The 21,639-nt window shown below is 44.6% G+C and overlaps 1 protein-coding gene across 4 annotated transcripts in view; it reads right to left on the bottom strand.

Annotated features, from left to right (window-relative positions):
* The window catches only part of DDX3X (DEAD-box helicase 3 X-linked), a 36,433-nt gene extending 16,874 nt beyond the window's left edge, over nucleotides 1-19,559 (bottom strand). Inside the window, exons 1-8 of one of the 4 annotated variants that reach the window (XM_038387485.2) lie at nucleotides 18,846-19,079; nucleotides 16,251-16,305; nucleotides 14,733-14,783; nucleotides 9,408-9,542; nucleotides 7,102-7,225; nucleotides 5,486-5,647; nucleotides 5,295-5,394; nucleotides 86-221 (exon numbers count right to left, since the gene is read on the bottom strand). In XM_038387485.2, the coding sequence (XP_038243413.1) occupies nucleotides 86-221; nucleotides 5,295-5,394; nucleotides 5,486-5,647; nucleotides 7,102-7,225; nucleotides 9,408-9,542; nucleotides 14,733-14,783; nucleotides 16,251-16,305; nucleotides 18,846-18,890 (808 nt within the window). In that variant the 5' untranslated portion in view covers nucleotides 18,891-19,079. Of the gene's footprint in view, nucleotides 1-85; nucleotides 222-5,294; nucleotides 5,395-5,485; nucleotides 5,648-7,101; nucleotides 7,226-9,407; nucleotides 9,543-14,732; nucleotides 14,784-16,250; nucleotides 16,306-18,845 lie in introns of all 4 variants that reach the window. The other 3 variants (XM_038387483.2, XM_038387487.2, XM_038387489.2) reach the window with 3 other exon arrangements.
* Nucleotides 19,560-21,639: the final 2,080 nt, after the last annotated feature.

Genomic DNA, 21,639 nt, shown 5'->3' with positions numbered 1-21,639 from the left:
AGTTTGGCAATTTGATCCAATTCCCACCCATTTCAAACTCAACTGGAAACTCGATACTGTTATAGGTGCAAGGTCAGAAACCTACCTGTCTGGGCACAGGCCATCAAATCTCTCTTGTCCTTGATGATAGGTATAGCATGTTTCTGAACTGGAGTAGGACGGGTGTAGCGAGTGAGCTCAATGTTGCCCATGATAATTTCTCCCATGTCAAGGTCACTGAACTGTAAGAAGAAAAAAGTTGAGGATTGACTTCAGAACCTTCTCACTGAAAATACAACTCAGCCCAAGTGACTCATGTATCCATAAGATTAATCTGCTCAGTACATGTACACAAAAAACCCCACAAACTTAGCAATGTTTTAAACTTGACATGTTCAATGATTTACTTTGTTCCTCTTTGCCTGTGTATAAGCAGCATAAAAGTTTAAGACCAAGTAGAAATCTCATATTAGAAGTCAGGCTTCCAAGCAAATGAGACTTATGCATAACCATAGAACTAGTGGTCTGATGTGACACCCCATCTAAAAATCCTTTGAAAGCCAGCTTAAAAAAGTGACAAACCCCCAACCTCATTCCTACAACTAAAGGAACAAGGAGCTCTTGCACTACTTCTATAGACCAAGGCATCCTCCAGTAAAATCTTTCAGGCATTTAAATTGTCCCACCCCCCCCAGCAGTAGAGTAGCAGAAGACCATCACTAGTTCCTTCTCTGCCCCCTTCCCTTGAAATCTATCTTTAAAGTACCGCAGTGGTCCTTAATTCAGAGTTTCATCTTGCACAAAAGACCAGTATGGTAAACTGAGAAACCTGCAAGTCATGATTAGTTCATTATAAAGATGCTAGAAAGGCAGTCACTAATCAGATATTGCAAAAGTTTATTAGTTGTCTCAAAGCTCTTGTAGACTGGCTACATAGCAGGTCTCCTGATCATTGACATACTGGCAGGCCATCACATGTGCTGAGAACCACCAAAGTCATAAAAACCCCAGAAAGCAGTGTTCAAAGCAGTATCCAGAAAGCAGTGTTCACCTGTTGCTACCCTACTTCACCATAGAGTAGAATTTATCTGTACAGTAACTGAAGTTTGAGATGTTTTGTCCCTATGGGTGGTCCATCATGATTGATAAGGAATTCTGAAAAGCACTCAAGCAGGAAACACGGATGGAGTATAGGGTCACCTTATGGTAAAAAGGCAGTATAGAAAAGGTCAGCCATGAGTGCCCCCAGATTCCCTACCCTTCTGGCCAAAGTTATGGTGATTAAGAATCAATGTCTCCAGGAACAGGTGGAGGAGTAAACAGCTACCTAACAGGTTCAAACAGAGAGAGTTCCTTAAGTGAGGAATCAGATTATACAACATGCTAAGGAACCTGGATATGGTAGAGTGAGTAAAAACAGTCCTTTGACTGGTGGATAAGAGGCTATATAATAGCAGCCAAGTAAACTGTACTACCTTAGGTGATTACCTGCTGGATTTAAAGAGCACTAGGGTTATCAAGTACATCTGTGAGGTGAGATTCAGAAAGGAATACAGATTGATGGATACACCAGACTTGAAAGCATCCTCAACTTTTTTAGATGGGTTCTCTCCTTGCTGCTCAGGGAGTAGGGACTGAACCTCAGGACAGCAGTCCAACTCTATGCCAGAGAACCAGTTAAGGAACTATGCCTTATGGTATAGAAATGAGATGGGTTATGGTATTAAGTGTCCTGCTATCTCCAGAGATTTGCTACAAGGGAAAGACAAAGACACTCAGATGTGAAGCAGGTCCAGGAATCATTCTTGCCTTAGCTAGGAAGATGCTATTAGGATAGCTACTACTTGCTTATTTCCATTTGTTCAAAGCCCTGAAGATCAATGGTGTGGAAGCAAGTGTACAACTGAGTGGCCTAGGGATAAAGAGAGTGCCCCCACCCATGGAGATTAAACTATTCCCTCAAGAGCAGAAGTGGGGACATTTCACATTGATGGGGCTGCAGAGATCTACTTCCAGGAAGACTCTTGAGTGGCAAAGATTTTAAAATACCAAGTTGCTGAGTTCTTATTCATGGCCTTGGAAGTGCCAGCTCAGACAATATGCTATGAAATCCATTAAAAAAAAAAAAGGACCACCCAACACACCCCCCACCCCTGAGGAATTTCACCACACAGCTGGTCATACCCTGGACCTGTGCTTAGACCTAAGCACAGAGGACATTACAACCCAGCCAGAACCTTGGACAATTTACCTCATTATGGCAGCTGAAGATCTTCCAGTGCCTGGGCAACAAATAAAGATGATCCTATTCAATCACAGACACTTATGGATTCCAACATCTGCTAAAGGACAACAGCTCCCCACCCACAGGACGAGGAGTCAAGGACTGAACTGTTACCATTCTACACTGGCCTCCAAACAGCCCCTTCCATCCCCATTGCCTACACAAAATGTCCATGTGTTGCAGGGTATCAAAAAAAACCAAGAAGAGGTGTGGAAACCTCAAGCGCCCATGGTGGGAAAACAAAGGCTGATTCAGACATGATGAAACAATGAACCCAACCAAAAGCCTACTGCATTCCCAGAGTTCAGTATAGGGATTCATCAAGTAGTTCAACACCCCCTAAAGGAGTTCCAAGGAAATGAAACCAATCCTTGCCCTTCCTGGCTTGTGAATGGGTCATGCACACCCGATTCAGAGGAGGAATCTTCTGTTCCTCCTTCAAACATACAATAGTCTGACCAAAGAAACCCAGCCTGGAGATTTCAGCCCTAGCCATCTACTGTCCAGTGGCAAAACTCCCATTCCCAAGCAAGCTCAAAGAAAATGAGCAAGAGATCAACTACAAGCTCATCTAACTGAAGACAGCATTCTAGACCAGCACAATCTGGACTCAGGCCAGGACATGGAACGGAAACAGCTTTAGAGAGCATTAGTGCCACTTTCATTCAACAGATACAGGAGAGACATCCATTCTCATTGGCCTCTCTGCAGCATTCAATAAAGCTATCTTACTAGAGATGTGATGGGAGTCCAGGGTAATGCACTAAAGTGGCCCGAGTCCTTTCTGGAAGGATGCACCCAAAGAGCGGTGATAGAAACTACACCTGCACCACTAGAACCCTCGCTTGCAGAGTTGTACAAAGATGGTCCTTTTCAATAACATGCAACTAACAGGTGAACTGCAAGATCACATGGACTCAAGTACAGCAAGATGCAGATGACAGCTCTACCTATCCTTCAGCACACACAACACAACCACCATGATAGCCCAACTCATGGATGAGCTCAACTCATGGATAAAACTGAACCTGGATAAAACACAGGTGGTGCTAGTGGGCAGAGAAAACTATGAGTTCACAACCATGGTGTAGATTGCAAGTTCACATTTACAACAGGTCAGTTCAGCATGTAACCTAGGATTGCATTTGATTCCTTTGGACACGGTTTCACATCACAATAGCCACAAGTAATGCTTTTATCATCTCCAGTTGGCCAGGAGACTGTCCCATCATGGTGAAGACCTGGCCTCATTCATTCAGGATCATCACTTATCAACTGGTCTACAGCAATAGACCACCATACCTGGGCATGAAAAAACCTTCAACACTTTGTAAACTCTGGCTAGTATAAACCACTGCAGCTCATCACCTAACACAAGCTACTGTGAGCATATCACATCTGTCCTTCACTCTAAGTTGATTCAAAATTTTATGGGAAGCCAAGTTCTAGGTCTGTTATCCTCAAAGCATTCCTTGGTCTAGGCCAGTGGTTTGCAAAAAAAAGTGCATGAAGAGCCCAAAATGTTGGCACTGCATTTTAATAGGGTCACCAGAGCCAGCATTAGACTTGCTTCAGCAGGGACAAAGCTGAAGCCTGAGCTCCACCTGGGGGATGCAGTGCCATGAAGTTTGAGAACCCCTGGTCTACGCCCAGGATACCTAAAGACTGTCTAAAGTTACAAAGACAGTGTCAACAACTTTACTCTTCCGGCACAACGTACTCCTGGGGGAACTCTGCACCACTGTACACTGACATAATTCACAATCCCTCAGAGAAAAATGACTGAGTGGGAAGCAGAGAAGCCTCAAGACCAGTCATGTGCCCCTCCAAAGCAGGATGGGCATGTTTTGGGCACTCTGAGCAGCTGGCAGAAAGGTAAACCACCAATGGGAGGGGGGGTGCAAGGGAGAAGAGAAACTCCAGCCAGTAGCTCCTACTCTACACCAGGCTCTGCTGCTAGTCCCAAGCTGGCCAGGACAAGACTTCCTTGCAGGGGGAAGAGGAATGGTTGGGCCTGGGTCAGACACCTTCAGAAACCTCCCCAGCAGCAGGAAGCTCTGCTCCATCCCCACCATACCACCCCCTGCACTGCCCCAATGAGCATCCCACATCTAGATCCCAAACAGCTGAACCCATACCCCCACCCAACCAAGCCCCAGCACCTGGACACCCCCTGTGCAGCATCCCACTGCCCCTGCACCCAGAACCTCCCCAACAAGCCTGTGCCTCCAGATCCCCACACTGAGCTGCCCACACCCAGAACCTTCTCACCCCACACTAGGATCCTGCTGAGCTGAGCCTGTCTGCCCATACCTGGTACAGAGGGGCAGGCCCTTGTGCTGCATCAGGGTTGGGTGCAGCTTCACTGCCGAGTTGGGGGGAAGGAGAGGAAGGACCAGCTACAGGGTGCTCACTCCCCATTGCCATGCTGGAGCCTCTACATTTTATTTGACAAATAAAATGTGCAGAATTTTAAAATACCATGCAGAGATGCTTTCTGGTGCAGATTTCCCTCAGGAGTGCACAATGGAACTCTCAACGAGAAAAAATCTGCACAGACAAAACCTTCTCCATGGGTGATGAGACAGTAGAAGTCTCCCAGGAACTCAGGGCCATAAACCTCACCACCTTCTACTCCAAGTGCAAAGTGCATTTCTTTAACCTTATCGACTATAAGCACATTGCAACAGGTTTCACACACAAGAACCCAACAACTTACAAGAACTTCATTGCATATGCTTAGAGTGAAGTCTTTCCAGCTGCACACCCATGATGGAGCTATTAAAACATAAGGGAAGCTGTCAAACATGCGAATCTCACTATTCAGAGCTTGCTTACCAACTGCTCGGTCATGCTTTCAGATTCGCTAAAGTATGGTGGATTCACTATGCATCAGGAGGAAAGAGTTGGACATAGTTTAAGCATTAGAAGAAGCACCAACTCTCAGATTCTTCAAGTTTCACCTGGAAGTTTTACTTGGTATATTGCAACTGAGTCTAGATTCAATATTAGAAATTTAATAAAAGCTTACACTTTCAATATGTGGAGGACAGTTGCTGCCTGTTGCCTCAACAGGAATGTCATCATATTTCTCAAAGTTAATGCCTGTATTGCCTCCGGAGAAGAGTTCTCTGAAAGCAGAAGATTGAAGACATCAGTATTCCACTAGTTAACCTAGATTTGATTGGCATGCTGATACCTAAATGGAGTTATGTTACTCACTGTTCCAGACGATCACTTGGTGGAAGTGGTTTTGACCAGTCATCTTCATCTGACTTTTCAGACCAGCGACTATTTCCACCACGGTCAAATCTGCCAAAGCCACCCCTATCACCACGACTGCCAATACCATCATAGTCACCGCCTCTTCCACGGTCCTCAAATCTAAATACAGCAAAAAAACCTAGTTAGAAATCTAGCTCAACAAGGGTGGTTGTCTGATGTGAAAACTGAGGCCCATTGTGCTTAACTGCATATTAATTCCATACAGGAGGTAGAATAAGGTAGTGTGATTCCAGATTTGGAATACAAAATTCAATGAAGCAGGGCCCTGCCCATTGAGCTGGTGTATATTCTATTAACTTTTACCAAACAAAGTATGTGACTGATGTTTTTTGGGGAAACCTTAACAGTGCTGCTTCATATATTAACTGCTGAACTGTTTGTAAACAAGAGCACAGATAGCCTAACAAACAAAATAGGAAGCTAATTATAGGAGTTCAGACTTAACAGTATTTTAAAAAAAAGTTGAGAGAAACTGACAGTTTACCTGTAGAATGGCAATTCAGAATTCTCCCTTTTACATGAGTTTGAATTACAGGTTTTAGTGGACACCTGTTCTAGAAAGGTGATAGTTTTGTACAAAGGGGAGGCACATTAAGCAATGTTAATTCATTGAATGTACTTTATAGTAAAAATTTTACAGCTGGCAAGTTTAAATTGCTCTTACATTTTTTCCTCATACAAATGGAAATTTTCTAAACTTAAGTACACTTGGCCCTTTGTCATGTCAGTAAGTGCATTATACAGGCAAGCTCCCTCTTTGTAAATATGGGCTTTGGATAAAAGGTAGGGGGGGAAAAAAAAAGGGCCTTACCTGGGTTGCGGTTAGTTTTAGGTCTGGTAAACCATGTTTGAGAAAATTCAGGATACAGGACTAACGAGTCGAAAAAGGTCATTCTCACCACACTTGTGCATACAAACATGAGGTGTTTAGAACTGACCAAATAAAGGGAGAGAACCTGCAAGAGTCTTACCCAATTGTTTTATTAACTTCACTCAGATTGTTCTCAGCTACACTTTTAAAGAGAAAATGAGAACATTTTACATTAAGCATTTCCTTCCCATAACTAGCAAGTGTTCAGTGATGCAAGCATCCTATTGCCATTTCCACAGAAGTGGCAAATCACTACAACTCCAATGTCATTAGCTAATCCAAAGACTCAATCCAGTTCTCTCAACCTTTGTGCTGGCAACCCCCTGCCTTAAGCTTGGGGCTTCAGTTGCCCTGCAGCGTGGGGCTCCAAGAATCAGCTGCCTCACGGGGCTGACACCATGAACTTTAGTTTTGTGGCGCCCTAGGCAATTGCCCTGCTTCTTACCTGCTAATGCCAGCCCTGCTTATAACCCCTAGGTTGAGAAACACTGCTTTGTTATTTACAATCCTGCCTACCCTGAAAGGCTTAGTTTTCCAAGCAGGGTTCTCATTCTGCTGCCCCAAATTACTAAGTAGCCCCATTTCCATGTCCTTTAGAGACCTGAAGCTAGAGTTCTACCATAAAACTTAGTGTGGATGTAAAAAAAAGTTAGTTTTGCACTGCATGGAGCAAGATACTAACCTGCCTCCTCTTGACCCATTCCCACGTTCACTAAAGAAGCTTGATTTTCCACCACGGTCACTCCGAGCACCAAAGCTGCTGTATGCATCCTTGTCTCTACCAGAACTCCACCCACTGTCAAATCCTAGATATGGAAAAGAAAAGGCTTACTTTTCTAGTCATAAAAAGTCAATAGGTCTCTGTTCAGGGTAACAAGCGAATTTTAACATGCAAGAGACTCCATTCAATCTAAAGCCACCATGAAGGTGCACATGGGTTAGAAGCTAGCCAAAAAGAAAGTGTCAGAGTACATTCTCCCCACCCCACATTTTATTAGAGTGATTTAGCACAGGAGATAGATTTCAGACACATGGCTAGCTATACTCACGTAGTTAGAGAATACTGGAAAATTGTACAGTACTAATGAAATGACAGGTCAAGCAAGAGATTCACATTTTAGAGTCCAACTACGTGGTTATTTAAATCTACACTATACAACATAAAAACCAGGACTTAGTACAGGGACAGTCAAAGTGTGGCTTGTGAGCCACATACAGCTCTTACTGTTGAAGTGTAGCTTGGAGCCCCCCCCACCAGATGGAGGGTGGGCAGGGAGAAGGGAAGCTTGGTACCTCTACCTTACAGCAGGGTGGTGGGGTTGGGATTTCTGTCCAATAGGGAAGGGTCTTAGAGTTTCAGCTCCATGGAGTGCACCTGCCAAGGCTTGGGGCTGTAGCAGGAGCAGAGATGAAGCCCTGAGCCCTGTCAGGTGCACCCCAGCTCTTGAACTTCAGAGTGATATGTGGCTTGGAGTGTCAGTAAATGTGGCTACCCAACTTAGTATAAAATAGTCTCAGTATGTTGTGCTCATAACATCAGTACCTGAATTGCTGCAGTTTAAAAAAAACCAATGGAAAGAAAACTGAGCTCTAATTTACTAGTGTAATCATTCTGGGAAGGAATGCCCACAGGTACTTAATGAAGCCACTCTTCACCACTCCCCAGCCATAGTATCTCATTCCTTAGAGTTCCACTGTATTGCAAATAAGACACCCATGACTGGCTCAATCGCTATGTTAGCATACATGGTTAAAAACAAACTACTAGCAAACTGCTACCCTTGAAAAATCTAACTTTGGAGTTGGGGAATCAAGCTGTTTTCCCCCCCTTCTTGTGTGTAAGTCTGAGCTCCAACCTCCTTTGGCTGCTGAACAGAACACATTTCTCCAACCCCTACAAAAAAAGCAGGCAAAACTACCCAGACGCCATCCAAAAGTGAAGGGGTCATTATGTCTGTAAAATGATATCTTTGCATCCAGAAGTTTTGAAATTGATTTTCCTGCTCTTGAAGGTCAGAAGGTTCATTCAAAAAGATCCTACAGGTCACAGACTATAGACTGTCCCTATCTCTCTTTGCCTACCTATTTTGAGACAGGAAATGGAAATACCAAGTCAAACTTCCCTTTCCTGCAAGCACATCAGGAGGGTTAAAAGTGAAATGTCTAATATGAGACCACAAATGCTAAAGACAGATTTGCAGATGTATGGAGTCATGAAGAACAAAGTTCAAGTTTTGTGATAGTTGTAAGTAATTGAGAGACTAAAAAGCACTGACACATTGGTTTTGATTTGGGAATAGTTCTAAGACCATATTTGCATTTTGGCCAGGCAACCTGCAGTCTAACATCTCAAAAACCTTTATTAGCAAGACAGTTTAATGACTAGAAAAGGCATCCCTTACACACAAGCAACAGTATGCTGTCATTTTGTGGGTGCTTTCCAGGGGCAAAGTTAAGAATCTGAGATTTTGATTACTCAACTTGAGCTAGAAGACTGGTTTGTAGTTATGGCACTGAACTGGGAACCAGGAAATCAATTTAATTCCTTGTTTAAGTATGGATTTCCTGCATGATGTTGGGCAAGTTACTTTGGTAGTACGTCTCTTGTTTTAGACTAAACTGCAGCAGACTCCCACCTTTTCTATTCTGCATTTAGAGTGTAAACTCTTCAAATCAGACCTTCTATCCATGTACAATATAATAGCAGAAAACATAACGGCACTCCAATCTCAGTTATGGCCTGCAAGCCCTACTTCTTGTATCCTGGTAGGTGAAGACAAGCAGTTCAGCACTAAACCAGAATTTCTTAAGCCACAAGCATTCGTGTGAGATCTGTCTCACATACTACAAATTTAAAGGGAACTGAAACTTCCAGGAGTAAAGCTATCCTAAAGATGTTACGGCAGAGTAGTTCTCATCTCGTCTCCTGCAATTTGGTGTGGAGTGCAGTTGGCTGAAAGGTGACAGTTTAACAATCCCCTCGCCCACCTCTGTCATCATGTCCAGATCCTCCTCTAGATCCAAACCCATTGCGATCACGATCATAGCCATTCATCCGGCTGTCTCGGTCATAGCCATTCATATAGGCATTACCTCCGCGACCAGAGTCCCAGTTGGGGGAATCTTTGGCAGAGAATAAAAAGTGAAACAATTAAAGGAAAAATGTCACTCATGCCACTGAGCAGATTGCAAGCTCCACAGCACCAATCCAGAGGTAGTGTAATCTTTACTGCCAGAATGCAAAAAGCTGCAGCAGTACAGAATCTTTCCAAAGACAAAGGATCCTTTTAGGTCACTATCCTTAATTGGGGTTACAGGGAAGGATCCACGGCAAGAACACAGTTTCTAGTTTACAAAAACTTGTTCACAAACCGTAAACTCTTAACAAGGAGATTCCAAACTCAGCCAAAATCAGTCTTTTGTTCAAAAGGCTTCTTTGAAAGCTAGTTAAGTTAGATAGGTCAGAATGTTAGCGACTTGGAGAAAACATCAAGACTATCCTGTGCACTATGGTTATTGCCATACTATAAGTTGGAGCCTGCTGCAAGAACTCTGGGTTGTTGAGAATAGCTCCAGTACTTCATATGAAGATAACTGAAAAATAGTAATTGAAGGAGATTTAAGATTCTCCTCTCCAACCTTATGTGCTCCTTAGTTAACAGGTTAGAATAAAGGAAGCCTGATGGCTTGGTTTAAGAGTCAGGAAAGCTAGATTTTAGTATGTTACACAGGATGAACTCCTAAGAAATTTGGACTATTATGTAGTATACTGTGTCACATAAGCAAAGCTCGTTAGTCAGACAAGCCTTACTAGCAAGGCAGTATTGGAAGTCAGCTCATAGTAAGAATGGTTTTAAGAAGAGGGAATAGATGCAGTTAGCAATGAATCAATGACTGGGTCCAGAGAGTTAACAGCTGCATTACTGGAGAGGTCTCAATTGTTGTTAAGATTTAACTGGTGCAGAAAGGAACAGATCCCAGGAGGTGAAGATTTTGATATCCTCATTTCCTATAGGGAATGAGCCAGACATGGGCATAGTGAATTAGTTTTAGCAAGGTTTAGACTGTCACTATACAAAGCTGTGCCAGTTTTAAGTCAGTCCAGCTTTCAGTTAAAGTAGCACAGCTTTGTTTCAACCAGGCCTTAGTAAAGAGATATGCAGCCACTCAAAGACAAACATCTATACCAAGGCAGTCAATGTCATACTAGCTAGAGAAAGTAGTATTCAATAGCGAGTCTTCAGTCTGCATGACCTGTAATCTTAAATTTATGAAGGCAAACAGAACAGATTACAAGTTTAAGGAATGACCTGTGCAGTTAACTAGCAACAACTAGGAGACAGTATTTTAAATGGTGAACTACACTAGTTATGAAATAAAACATGGCAAGCAAGATGCAGGATTTTACCAAGTGTCATTTATACCCATGCAAGTGTCCAAGTTAGACTGCACACACTTTCCTCCGCATGAGCAAATGCAACTCAAATAAGCCAGTACAAGTCAATTTTAACTTTGAGTCTCATTATGCAGGATGGCTTTCATCAGTTTCCAAATACAGAGAAGTCTCAAACCTTGGTGCAAGTAGAACTGCAATGTTTGTTAGAAACAGTCTGATGGGAGTTGACCTACTCTGCAAGTGTTTGTTGAGACCGTGGCTTTATAACTATTTACTGGTAATCTTTGCCAAAGTCATTTTATTAATTAGTCTTTCACAGTAATGAAATGGCAACCTTTCATCCCCCAAAATTACTACTAGACCACATTGCCTCAGACACCACTTCTAGAGAAAGCCATACTAAACGTACTATGGTATTGTGGACAAAGGCTTATGGGGAAAAAACAATTTAAAAAAACAAACATACATGCATTTAAACCTACTCTTCATCCATCTGTGGTGATTAAATGCAGAACCATGCTGGCTTAGGGTAGTTGTGCTCTTAGCCAAATTATCTAAACAAAGTATACAAGGGTGCCATTTCTTACCAGTGTAGCCCCACTGTACTCATGAAAAGCAAGAGCTCATCTACACGCATGTCTTTCTACTGCTTTAGAATTGGTCTAAAGGTTACCATTAATTACAGCCCATGAACAATAGCCAGCATCAAAATGCTTTGTTTTGGAACCTTGCTTGGATACCAGATACATGTACATTCTTAATATGTCACTTTAAGATAGTCAAATACATCTCAGGTCTGTAGAATCTGATAAAGTGTTGCATAAAAACATTTTAAGACAGGCAGCAGATAGTATACATGTATCTCCAGAACAGCTGAAATGCAGTCAGCAAGGATGTGGTTGCCAATTTATTTAAAATGAAAAAAAAAAATGCAAATTCAAATATCACTTGTTAGTTCATTAAGTCACTGCTGTATAACCAGTTTCAACTCATGCTACAGAATAGCATAGTTATACATCATTGCACTGATGATATTGACTTACAGCTTCTTGGTAGTGGCCCTGAATTGGAATGGTAGTTTTTCATGTAGCTACAGATATTTCCTGTCGTAAAGAGAGCCATGAAAACTCCAGGGATACAGCAAAGTCAAAACCAAAATGCTTAAAGAAAGCTTAAAACACAGAATGCATTCCATTATCTCTCCAATCAAGCATAGTTCCATCAACCTGATGATCAAAGAGGCATTACAGAGAAGCTAACTGTACAGAGATAAATTTTAACTGCCTGGTATGGTTACAAAAGAATGAGGAAAGAAGGAAGATTTCCATAGAGGACAGAAAATTCTACAAGTTAAAGGCTTTTGTTTTCTCCCATGCATGCCACAGACAGTGGCTGGCACATTCATGAGTCAGCTGAACAGTACAGCATCTCATTTCATCCAGTAAGACTGAACAGTGGTTTAACCAGTTAGTGATGTAAATCCTATTAAAGATAGATTTCTACCACTGCTCTTTTAATATTATCTTGGGCCAGCAAGCATTTGAATCACTTCCACTTCAGAATTACTTGAACACTCTGCCTACTCTACCAGTCAAGGATTTGCTAAAATCAAAGGGCTCTATTGCAAGTGAAGCAAGATGGTCTCCGTAAGCAGTTCAGAAGAGGATTTTAAGGATGTACCCACATTAGAAATAAGGCAAACGTAGAAGCAGCTCTCTTCTACCCCACAACATGGCCTTGGATCCACAGCACCAGGATTCTCCGATCAGTAACTGCATCCTGAAGATTAGAAGCTATGTATTTTTGTAACAGTCTTGGAAGCAGACTAGAGCATTTTCTGCCATCTGTAGTAAGGTGAAGTAGTGGCATCCCCATAATCTCAGGGCTATACCATGGGTACGTTTGGAAAGTTGTGGGCTAAAGGAAAAAAATCCATGTCCATAAGCAATGACAATGGGATTTAGAACGAGTTACCATGCATAGAAGGGGAAGTATCAGCAGTACTTTGGCTCCACCTTCCTGTAGTTGTGTAGTCAGTGAGGTTTGGGACTTCAGTCTACTAGGTCTGGCCCATCTTATTACTTATTAATCCATTATTTATATGGAACATTTTCAATTTAAACATGAATTAATAGTTTTCTTTACTAGACCCCTCTTAAGCCCCAAAGGCTCTATACATTCCAGCATATTCAACTGATAAACAGGGTGACTTGGTGCTGCTTTAGGCAATGCCTACCTAAGGAAAAAAGGTGTACTTTAATGTACAGATAAAGGTCAGTCATAGTAGGGAGGTGTATGCTTCAACAGCCACAAACCTGGAGATAAGCAAGTGCTCTGCTCAACAGTTTTAACCTTGAATTTTAGCATCTCCAAAAATCAATTGGTGCCATTATCCCAGAATACTAGTATTTTATAGACTACCTAATGTTCAGAAGTGAATTAATACAGGGATCTCCATTAGAGTTCACTAGGTTATCCGAAGTTGCTAAGTTAAGTAGAATGAATGCTACTTAAGATGCTTTATATTTGTTTTAACTAGTCAAGATTTGACAATAAAGATCTATTTTAAGTCACTCTTGTAATTAAAGAGTAACAATACAGTTTATTGAATTACTGTTGTGGTTTTGCTAAATTTAGCATGATACCAGATTCAAGCTAGTCAGTCAGTCTTCTTTCCACTAGCAAGTTGCATGAAGTAATGTGACAGCTGATTGACTCTTCAGTAATACCCATTGCCAGGTGATGTAGTTTTAGTTGCCCAATTAGGCCAGGGGTCAGCAACCTTTCAGAAGTGGTGTGCCAAGTCTTCATTTATTCACTCTAATTTAACATTTCATGTGCCAGTAATACATTTTAATGTTTTAGAAGGTCTTCCTATAAAAGTTATAATATAACTAAACTATTGTTGTATGTAAAGTAAATAAGGTTTTAAAAATGTTTAAGCAGCTTCATTTGAAATTAAATTAAAATGCAGAGACCCCTGGGGCAGTTGAGGGCCAATGAAAATCCCCTCAAGTGCTGCCTTTGGCACGCGTGCCATAGGTTGCCTACCCCTGTATTACTCTATTGTCAGAAATTATGCCTGTGCCATTTTTGCTCCACCTGTTCAAGTGAATATCATGTCCACACTCTACTGCAGTAGTGTGCAAATACCACTCACTGAGCTGTTTGAAGGACTTACCTCTTTCAGACTCACTAAGTCAGGATTCCCCTCCTATGTATTACTTTGACAGGGATACAATTTCTACCCTCCCTCCCAAACAGAGCTATCCATAGTTAGCTAAAGATTAGACAGCTTCATTTTATCTGATGTCTCAATTTTATTCTATTGTAAGCAGCCCTCTTAATAAGCCATAGATAAACCACATCCAGACTGTATACTTCCCCAGAAGCGACAGCAGGAGTGAAGCTAAGCTAATTTTTGCAGATATCACACTGCATTCAAGATATCCCCACACTAGCACCAGTGAGGGATTAGAACCAATACTGCTGACCACAGATCACTACAGTGAAACAATTTGTAAGACTAAGAGTCCATCTTGCTTCAACGTGGTCCATTTGTTTATGACCTATGCAACTTGGAAGCTGATGTAGTCTCAGGCTCTCATTTCACAAGTAGCTTGGTAGACATCCTGTGCAATATAATCAAGTGACAGTTCAACTACAACAAAGGACAAATTTAGTGTTTAAGCTAATGATGCAGCCAATGAAAGCCAAGGACTTTTATGACTATGTACAGAACAATCTAGCAGTATATTAGTCATTTACACTATGAAGAGTAGAGTAAAAATGTCAAAAACCTGAAATGTGCATCTTACTATTGATATGAGAGTTCAATCATGATTGGATACTCACAGTTGTTCTTTGCTGTATATTAGCATTAATTAATGCCACCCAATTAACAAAAACACACATACCCTGTTTTGAAGGTTCTCTATTCCGTAAATGAGGAGGAATGTATCGACCTTCTAAAAAAAAAAAAAAGGAAAAAAAACTAGTTAGTTTTGTTAAAGAACCACATACAAATGTGTAGTGGCAACATCTGTTAAAGATTGGCCTTCTCCACCAAAAGGGTCTTTATTCTGAGAAAGATCTGGTTCAACTACCTGACTTAGTCAGGGGACTCCTCATACAACCAAACCTGCCTCAATTCTAGAGGCTTCAAAAGCAGCCCAAGACAGTGCAGTTATGACATAGGTATTTGTGCTGTACAGTTTCACAAGAATGCATTTGCCAACCCCTTCTATTCAACACAAATGTAATAGTGTTGGTGTGGCCCGAGTTATCTATGTGGCTTCATAGCAGAGAATTGGCTGGTTCTCCAGTTTTCCTTGGTCAGTGAAGTTTGACAGCATTTTGGCTAGCTAAATTTGACCCAACCCTCTCCTCTAACTTTCAACTTCTGAAACTAAGGGTAGAACTCAGTTTTAGCGTGTTGACACTTCAGGAAGCATTGACCTTACATAATACCATTTTAGAGGACTTTTTCTAGTAAGTCCATTGAAATGCTTCTTGCTGGCCTCCCCAATAGGAAGCTTTCAGAAAGGACATCTTGTTGCCTCTCTAGAGAATATGGTTTATTTGGTGGGCTTGAGTATAGTATAATAAGATGTTCTACTTTCCACCCAGGGATGTTCTCTATAGTACTCTACTACTTGAGCAACATCAGTCACATACAGATGCTGAGCTCTGTAAATATCTAGAGACAACCCCCCACACCCCTTTCAGAGCACTACTAGAAGCAAAATGATTGCGCCTTTGCTCCCAATTCACTACCTCAGCAGAAGAGAACACCAAGCTACCCTTGCTTCAAGTGGAATTCTTAAAGAATCATAAATGTGAAATCCATACAATCTAAAGGAAGATTCCCTACACCACCCATATCAGGGCCTCAAACCTGTGCTACAGTTAAAGAGCCTCCCAGAAATGCAATTAATTCCATGTGCCAGAAGATGCAATTCATGTCTTCAAAGCATCACTTAACGACTTTAAGTGGAAGGAGATTAGCATCCCAGAACCACTATGAAGATGCCTATGCAAAACAAGTAACAGCCCCAATAGGCAACTAAAATCGAGAGTTGAAGGGGCCCCTCATGCAGCTTAGCTTCTAACTAAATGCCCGCTTCAAAGACTTATCCAGTGGTGAAGGCCAGAACAACTAGACTCAACCTTGGAGACCAGCTTCTGTCAAGTTAAATCCTTAAGGATCTGAACAGGTTTTGCCTTTAAACAGTATTAACCCATACTACTCATTGATTCAGTGCATCCCCTTTCCCCACCAAAACAACCCCTTTAATTTCCTTCCTTACATTAAGTCACTTTTAAAATAAAAGCCCAGAAATGGGTTGTTTTTCAAAGCTGTACATGACAAGCAACAGCTATTTTTCTACCTATATATCTGGGTATAGCCAAAAGGGAACAAGTTATATACTTACTTGCTGTGCTTCCACCACTCTGAGAGTCTGAGGAATTCAGGTCTAGACCAGCAAACTACCAAAAAAAAAAAAAAAGCATTCCTGTAGTTTATATTAACACATTGCCATCAATTCATATCATGGCATTAAGAATTAGATTACTAATGAAACTTGGGTTGCTGTTTGGAGCACTGGAGAGGTTCATAAGAACAAGTAAACTTCTAGTGTACAGGAAGAGCAATTGTAAAAAAATTAAAAATGATCTTTGGTGCTATTCTACTTTCATAGCCCAGTGAAAATTTGCTTTTTGAATGCTTTTATGCTCACAAATGAAAGTGCATCACATGCAATGGCTGCTTGGTAACCAGAACTTAGCTCCCAGCACTTGCAATTCAACAATCAAGATCAAATCAAAAATTGCAGTCATTTCCCTCTTACGCTACTAAGTTTTCTTTAGGACCATGGGAACACTTTAGAAAATGCTGCAAGGATGCTTTCTATAATGAATATCAAGGTTCTCAATACACAATTTTAAAAAGCCATGTTTGTGCCAAAAGTGAAAAGAGCACAGAACAGTTTTAAAGGCACAATAAATAAAGTTTGATTTTTGCTAATCATACAAGATGGCTGTCTTCCTTTTACTAAACTAAGGAGTATGGGGGGGGGGGGTAAGGGAGCCACTGCTTTAGTAACACTTGCAAAGTAACTATATGGCATTCAATCTAGGCCTTAAGCACTGGAAAAGGGTTGTTTTAGGTTGTTTTTTTTTTTAAACACTAAACTGAATTGAAAGATTAAAATATATTCATTCAGTGGGTATACAAGCTTTTACTACTGATACATTAGTATATGTTAATGTAGGTATTAATCTGCCTGTATTTGTAGCTTTGATTTCATTTATATTAACACATGCAAAAAAAATTTTAGGATTACAAGGCAAGCTGTGGTTTGCCAATAGTTCTCACAGCTTGAGATTCAACTTGGAGTGGGGTTAGGTAGCCTACTAGTTGCACAAACTAGCTACCATTTATAAAAAAAATAAAATATTCAGAGTAAGTCTTACTCATCTAACTCCTGGAAAGGCTGAAGTACATTTAAGCTGGTTTACAAAAGTGTCTACAAATGTTCTCTGAAACCATGATTATGTAAGAAGATACTTTATGTAAGTGGAGATGGCATGCTGCCAAAAGCCAAGTGGAAGAAACCTTCGATGTGCACACTGTTCTTGATGTCACTATGCAACTTATGTAAGGGCGGGGGGATGTTTCCGTTTAGGTAACAGATGCTCAACTCCCACTTAAAAATAAAATTTGTTAATTTTTTCCAATCTTATGCAAAGAAAGTACACACCATATGTGCTGTTAGTTTCAGAGACATGGTGTTTAGACTTGCTGCCTACTGACACCACTGTTGTGACAAACAAATGTCACTCCAATTCCGGAGACGGGATCGGGGGAGAAGGTAACCAAGCGCAGATTCCTCCGATTTGGAGATTCAATTGTATCCTTAACACGGCCTGCCATTTTAACCCAATACTTATAGACGGGGTGGGGCGGAGTCGGGAATCGCTCCAGCCGCTGTCCTGGCTCTTCCTCTCGAAGTAGGACAGCCAGCCGGTCCCGGCTCCGAGGAAACACGTGACCAGTTGCCGGATTAGCCGGGAGGCTGCTCCCTGCAGTATCTGAAATCCCCGCCAGCAGCGCTTGCTGCACCGCCGCACTGAGATGGCTGCCGCAATGGCAAATGCCGGGGGGAGGGGAGCGGGTTCCCCGTCACAGCGCCGCCCAGCGAAGGCCGGACTCGGGTAACGGGCGAGCGCGCAGCGCGAAAAGGCCAGGCCAGTCCAAGCTGCTCCCCGGGCTACTTGCCCCGCTTCCTTTCCGCGCTCCCAAAGCGCTGCTTAGGCACGTGGCCGGCGTCGCCGCCCGACCCCGCGGCACGAATACATTAGACTTGCGGTCCCCTGGCGACACCGGGCTTCCCTTCGTTAGATGCGGCCACCAGAGGCTCCGCCCGCGGGGGGGAGGGGAGGAGGAGGCGGCAACGCGAAGCCGGGCCCGCCCGTGACACTCGCCGGCAGCGTGTAAGATACGTCCTGGCCCAGCTGCGTCACTGGGGCCCAGACAGGCAGGAGCGGGCGCGAGAACAAAGAAGTCTCCCCTCCCCCCCCCCCCCGCCCGTCCCGGAGCGCGCGAGACAAAGGCCCGGCCCAGCCCGCCGCCTGCCTCCGTCACTCGCACAATGGCCGCCATTGTCCCCCCCCTCCCCCCGCAGCCGCCGTTCCTCGCCGCCGCCGCCAGGGGTGCCGGGCCTCACACAAAAGCCGGGCCTGGGGCCTGCTCGCCAGGCGCAGCCCGCTGACCAGGAGAAACATCTATCCCTCGCCCCGGCCCCGCGATCGAGACCAACGCGGCGATAAATCGCCCCGCGGCGGAAACTGCGCAACAATTAAATGCGCCAGAAGCCGGCGGGCGAGGGAGCTAAACAAGAAAAAAATATCGCGACGTCACCGTCGAGGACTGATGCCGAGTTCGCAGGTTTCAGGATAATCGTGACTCGATGCTGCTCACCCCCTCCCCCTCCCCCACTTATCTCGCGGCCCCAGCGGCCCCTCACCTGCTGGTCTAGACTGAGGGCATTTTCCACCGCCACATGACTCATAACGAGAGATCGTCTCGGGAGGTCGCGCTCCGCGTCTAGAGAGTCAGATTCGCCGGGTCTCGAACTCGCCGCTGCTGCCGCTTGTTCGCCTCGAATCGTTTCGCCTCTCTAACTGAAACCCCCCCGGCTCGGCCCGCCCCTTATATACTCCCGCCCCCTCCCTGCCAGCGCGCTGACTTCAGCACGCAAGCCACGCCCCCGTTCGGCTCGCTCCCTTCCCCCGCCCTTGCCGCAAGGATCCCGCGAGAGAACCGGCAGCTCTCGATTAAGGGAGGGGAGGAATCTAGAACTATCGCGATATCTCTGCAGGCTCGTCCCCTCGGTTTTCGATGAAGGAGGCTCCGGAGACGTCGCGCGAGATCTCCTACCATGGGCTTCTCTGACCCCAAGCGGAGCCGCTCGGCTTTCCTGGAGGGTACCGCGAGATCTCCTCCGAGTTCCCCCCCCCCTCCGGATTCTAGGAGAAAAGACTCCCGAAGTATCGCGAGATATTTTCGCTCTCCCCGCCCCCCCTCGACTCAGAGCTCGCGATAGCGCTCAGTCAGCCTCTCTCTCGCGCGGCTACGGAACGTTCTCTCCAGAAGGGACCCGACTCTAGGTCACGTGGGCGGCCCGGCGAGGGCCCGCCGCCATGTTATGCGCTTCGCCGGCGGTGCTGCGCAGGGTCTAATGGAGGCGCGGCCCGGCCCGGGCTCGAGCGCTGCGAGCAGCGGCTGGGTGCGGGATTGAAAGTGCTCGTGTAAGCGGGGCGCGGCGTGACCTGCCCGGCCCGAGTGTGACCTAGACCCGGAGCCCGGGCAACGGGGGGGGGGGGGAATGCCCCCCCCGCCCGCGGGCTAATGCCCCGTGGTAGCTGCCCACGCCGGCCGGCCTGTCCCTCCCGCCCCCAGTGTCGCTGTTTCTTCCCGCTCTGGAAGATCCAGCCTTGCCCCTTCCCCCCGCCCCAGCTCGGTCACGGGGCTGGTGGGATCCGGGCAGCCGCCTCTGCTCCGGTTTTGGCTGCGGCACCCTGCCTCGTGGCGGCGGCGGCTGCCGTCGTCTGCCCGGCACATGGCACTGAGCCTGCAGCCCTTGTTGCCTCCATCTCTCCCTTTAGCGCCCCGCAGCGGCTGCACCTGCTGGCGCCCCTACCCCAGCCAGCCTGTGCCGGCGGGTACCAAGATCGAGGGTCTACACAGAAATGCACCGGCTTGTCGTTTGAGATACCCGCTCTACCCATCGGGTCTCTTATTTTGCAGCGATGTCAGCTGCGAATTTTGGTTTGGCAGTGCTGGTAGCCTTGTCTCACCTCTGCTTCTGCCATAAGCACTGTTCTCATGGTTACCATCAAAATCCATAAAGTCACCACCCTATTCTCAAGTTTCAGCTGCGCTGTAATATCTGTGGCGTATTGCTAGCCGGCATTGACTAGATAGGCAGGCAACTAGCTCTTGTTTATTATGCAAGAGCATGATTGTGTGCAGAAAGTGCAGTAACAGTAAAACAAACTTATGTTTCATCCACCTGCTGTATCCAAAACCCTTGAATCTGGTCCTGTAGATATTAGTAATGCCCATCACTTGAGTAGTCCCATCAAGGTCAATGAGACTACTCAACTTGTAGGTCAGAGCCCTCAGTTGTAAATTATCTGGGCCAGGAATTGCACTTGTACTACATATTTGTATAGGACTTAACACAATTATGCGCTGATCATGGCCTCTAGGGTGCAAATCCACAAAAGGCCATAGGCACTTAAGTCCAAAAGTTTGGCACTACCAAGTTTCTCAAAGGCTGCTCAGCTGCGGCTTAACATCCCTTGGCCCCTAGCTTTTTGCCACAGAGAAGAGGTTCTCATACTGGGGGGCACGGAATGTATGGGAGAGGGGACATGAGAAGCTTTAGTGGGGGGAAATCGTACACATTCAGAGCGAGGTGGCCAGAGAGCAGTGGCTGCTGGTTGGGCACCCAGCTCTGAAGGTAGTACCACCCCTAGCAGCAGCAGAGAAATAAGGGTGGGATGAGATTGCCACCCCATACTTCTGCACTGTTGCTGGCAGCAGTGGTGCCTTCAAAGCTGGACACCCAGCCACCAACCACCACTCCCTGCTCTGCCTTTAGAGCTGGGTAGCCAAGAGTGGCAACTGTTGGCTGGGCGCCGCACGGGGAAAGGCATAATCTAGTACAGACACAAAGAAAGGGGTGATCAAATAAGTTTGAGAATCACTGTCTTTGAAGTCTCCACGGTATGTACAATACTGCTTCTGGGCATATGTGAAACACCTATCTCACACTTAAGCTCCAGCAAGCGCTTCAAGCCAGGTGAAGATAGGTATTACCCTACCTATCTTGCCTGCAAGACCTGATCTGGTAAGTGAGCTCTGAGCACATGTACTGGATCATAGGACCATATAAGACCGCAGTGGAGTTGGTGCCTCCCTTGTAACCTTTTGTCTAGTTAATGGTTATAGTTCTCACCTGAGGTATCAGAGATCTTGGTTCAAATCCCCTCTCTGCCTGATGAGCAATAAGGATTTGAGCAGGGGTCTCTGACCTCTTGAGAAGTGTCCTAACCATCACTGTGGAACAGCTTCAACAGGAGAGACTGAAAAAGACACACTCCCATCAGAATATTTTATAGCCTATGGTTAGGACACTGCCAAGAGATGGGGCTGGAAGTCCCCTTTCAGATCCTTTCATCCCAGTAAGCAGAGGGAAAAATGAAGCTGGGTCTCCTCCATCCCAAGTGAGTGCTCTTACTTGACCTAGGTAC

This window comes from Dermochelys coriacea, chromosome 1 (assembly GCF_009764565.3).
Source record: "Dermochelys coriacea isolate rDerCor1 chromosome 1, rDerCor1.pri.v4, whole genome shotgun sequence".
NCBI lineage: Eukaryota > Metazoa > Chordata > Testudines > Dermochelyidae > Dermochelys > Dermochelys coriacea.
Note: the sequence above shows the minus strand (reverse complement) of the source record. Positions and strands in the feature narration are given on the sequence as shown.